The sequence below is a fragment of the Haemaphysalis longicornis genome, unplaced genomic scaffold, assembly GCF_048455015.1.
Source record: "Haemaphysalis longicornis isolate Haplotype H1 unplaced genomic scaffold, Haemaphysalis longicornis Haplotype H1 scaffold_8, whole genome shotgun sequence".
Taxonomy (NCBI): Eukaryota; Metazoa; Arthropoda; class Arachnida; order Ixodida; family Ixodidae; genus Haemaphysalis; species Haemaphysalis longicornis.
The window spans coordinates 120,448,274-120,451,536 of record NW_027526445.1 but is presented as its reverse complement, the minus strand read 5'-3'; the positions used below and the strand labels follow the sequence as shown (position 1 = coordinate 120,451,536).

Sequence of the window (3,263 nt, the reverse complement as noted above, 5' to 3'; positions counted from 1 at the left end):
TAAAGAAACGAAGTAATGAACGAGCTATACTTTTTCTGGCTACTGTTACGCAAATAGATAGGCATTTTTGGCAAGGCCGAATAAATGTTTACTACGAGCAACAACAGTTGTAATAAACACGTTCGATTTGCGTGCTTTCAACTCCCATGTTAACAACGCGCGCGAATTTTGCTGCCTCAAGCGCTCGCTCGAATTCGTTTTCGTACCGAAACGACCTGTACCGAACCGCCCTGTACCGAAATGTCTTGTACCGAAACGCCCGTGTCCCGAAACACCCGTGTCCCGAAACGCCCGTGTCCCGAAACGTCCGTGTACCGAAAAGACCGTACCGAAACGCCCTGTACCGAAACGTCCTGTACCGAAAAGACCTAGACCCCCCAAAACGACCTGCTGCGACGACCGAGGCACCCCCCACCCCCCCGCTCTCCCGCCTCCGAAAAAGCGTGCGACAGGGACGCGTTCCTGCATCCCCAAAAAAGCGCCGTCCTGCCCCGCAACGAAAGCGTAACCACCCGCCCCCAGAGACGCCCCGAAGGCCCCGGCCATCTTTCCTCCGGCCTCCCGGCGAAAATCAGTCCATGGCGGCCATTGCCGAAGGCCCCCCGCCTCCCCCAAGCGGCGACGTAACACCCCCGTCGACAGCTGCAAGGAATGCGGCGAGCCCCCGGCCCCCCGCTGTCGGCGGCGCATCACCAAGGACGGAAAACCAGAGCGAGAGCCGCGGCAGCGAGACGGAAAGCGTCCCCCCGGCAATAGCGGCCGATTGCGAGGCAGCCGCTAACAGCATCTCCGGGCGGCTGCAGGGGACCATGCACGCGGCGCCCACTTCCAAGAACGCGCGCCACCCTCCTCCCGCGGAGACGTCGCAAACAGCGCGCGACCCCCCAAACGCGACCGGCGGCTCCTCCTCCCCCGCCAACTCCAAGAGCAGGAAGAGTGCGGATGACGTGGGCAGCGAGCGCCACCCTCCCCCCTCGAACACGCAGCAGGCAGCGCGCAGCCCCCCGAGCGCGGCTCCCAGCTCCTCCTCCCCTGCCGGCTCCTCCGAGGGCAGAGAAGACCCCGAGCGCCCCGATGCGGCTGACGCGGCCGACGCGGAGGACGAGGGATTCACGTTGGTGAGGCACGGGAAGCGCCGGCCTAAAAAAACAAGTCTGCCAACACCCTCCCCTCCTCCCTCCCAGGCCACCCCTCCCCGAGCGGGAGGCAAACAAACCGACTCTCGGCGGGCGAGCGCCGCCGGCAGACTCGCCCCTCAGGTCACGGTGCTCTTTAAGCCGAACACCCAAGGCGCAAGCCTACGCAAACTGAGCCGCTATGACCTGAGCGAGGAAGTAAAACACCTCCGTGGCCTGGGAGAGATCCGCATAAACGCGCGGCTCAATCTGGTGGCAGTAGATACCGTGCGCGACGACACCCGCGACGTTCTACTCGGGCTTCACTCCCTCGGGGGTGTGCCCGTGCAGCCGTACCCTGCCTCGAAGGAGGGACGCACGCGCGCGGTTCTGCGGGGCATTGATGCCGCAGGTGGAGCAGAGGAGCTCATTGCGCGAATTAAAACTCCGGTGCCCATCATTGGGGGGTCGCGCAAGGGGCAGCTACTGTTTTTGACATTCCTGGGCCGCCAGCCACCCACCCATGTGTTTCTATCGCACATCCGCGTCCCTGTAGAGCTCCTGACTGCCCGCAACCTCCAATGCGGGCACTGCTACAACTTCGGCCATGTCCGTTCGGCCTGCAGGGGCGCGGCTCGCTGTGCCAGGTGTGCTGGCGCCCACCCCACACAAGACTGCGCGGCCCCAGGGCTCCGCTGCTGCAACTGCGGGGGGCCCCACTGGGCAACGGCCACAAGATGCCCCGCGCGCCCGACCGCAACGCTGTCACCTCCCACAGCGCACATCCAACCCCCCCCCCCCCCCCAGCTGTACGAGAACGGCCCGCCAGCCCCCCGTCACCGAAGCGTCCATCATACGCCAGCCGGCTGAGAGCGCCAGCCCCCTCGGCCGTACTACTCGATGAAGCTCGAAAAACGATCGCCAATCTGACAAATTACATCCAACTCCTCGAAAATGGAAAATAACATCCCCAGCCCAAACACCCGCGCCCAAACAAAAACAAGACCCTCCATACTACAATGGAACTGTAACTCGCTCCGCAGGCGCCACGATGACCTATATGCGCGGGTCCTACATCAACCGTACGACATCCTGTGCCTCCAGGAGACAGACACCTTACCTGAGGAATGCCGACTGCCAGGTTACGTCGCCTACCATTGTGCGACGAAATGCGCCGAGCCGCACTGCCCGCTCAAGCGATGCGACAACACCGCGCACGCCCCCGGCCGCACGAGAGCAGCCATTTACATCAAAAAATCCATCCCGCACGCTCGGGTCGACCTCGGTGGCCCCCGGAGCGATCACCTCGAATGCGTGGCCATTACGACGCGCATGGGGAAAACCGAGACGACGGTGGTGAGTGCCTACGTGCCACCCAACCGGGACTGGGACCCTACCGAGCTGTGCTCCCTGACTGCCCTCTGCACGCGTGATAAGATCGTGTGCGGCGACCTTAACGCACACCACGCCAGCTGGGGGAGCAGGCGTGCCAACAAGCGCGGCACTCAGCTTGTTGACGCTATTACCACCTGCGGGCTCGCCCCCATCAACACCGGGGAAACAACATTCGTAAAGCGCAACAACCGGAAGTCATGCATCGATGTCGCCTTTACATCCGAACACCTCAGGTACTCCTGGAGGCCCCAGGCCAGCACATGGGGCTCGGACCACAAACCCATCGTAATGGAACCTGAATGCGGGGGCGCCGAACGAGGCCGCGTCTTCTCCGTGACGCACTGGGACCGCTTCCGAGAACTGCTCTCCGAACAACAACAGGACGACTTTCTCGGCGCGCTCGAGCGGTCCCTCAAAGCGGCCACAACAACGGCCCACGCGGCCCCCTTCCAGCCGGCCCCGGATCTAAAACTCCTCAACCTGCGCGCCGCGAGACAGCGAGCGCAACGCCAGGCCATCCGCTCCGGCGCGCGGGATGAATGGACCCTGTATAACAGAATCGACGCCGTGCTGCGCCGCCACGCGAAGAGACAGCGGCGCGAGAGCTGGGCTTCCATCTGCGCCTCGCTCGAAAGCGCCGCGGGCACTGGGAGAGCGTGGCGGCTCCTACGTGCCCTCACCCAGCCCCCCTCGCCCGGCAAGCTTCCCCTCCTCTCGCTGGCCATCGCCCAAAGGAAGCCCCTCGCCGAAGTG

The 3,263-nt window shown here is 63.7% G+C and overlaps 1 protein-coding gene across 1 annotated transcript; it reads left to right on the top strand.

Annotated features, from left to right (window-relative positions):
• The first annotated feature begins 467 nt into the window (after positions 1-467).
• Positions 468-1,985, top strand: LOC144148455 (uncharacterized). Its single transcript, XM_077679994.1, has one exon. It carries the CDS (start codon positions 579-581, stop codon positions 1,983-1,985), a length of 1,407 nt encoding a protein of 468 aa, XP_077536120.1. The 5' UTR covers positions 468-578.
• Positions 1,986-3,263: the final 1,278 nt, after the last annotated feature.

What these genes read in the sequence shown, in the direction of transcription:
- LOC144148455 (XM_077679994.1), top strand. Translation starts at nt 579, where the DNA reads ATGGCGGCCATTGCCGAAGGCCCCCCGCCTCCCCCAAGCGGCGACGTA.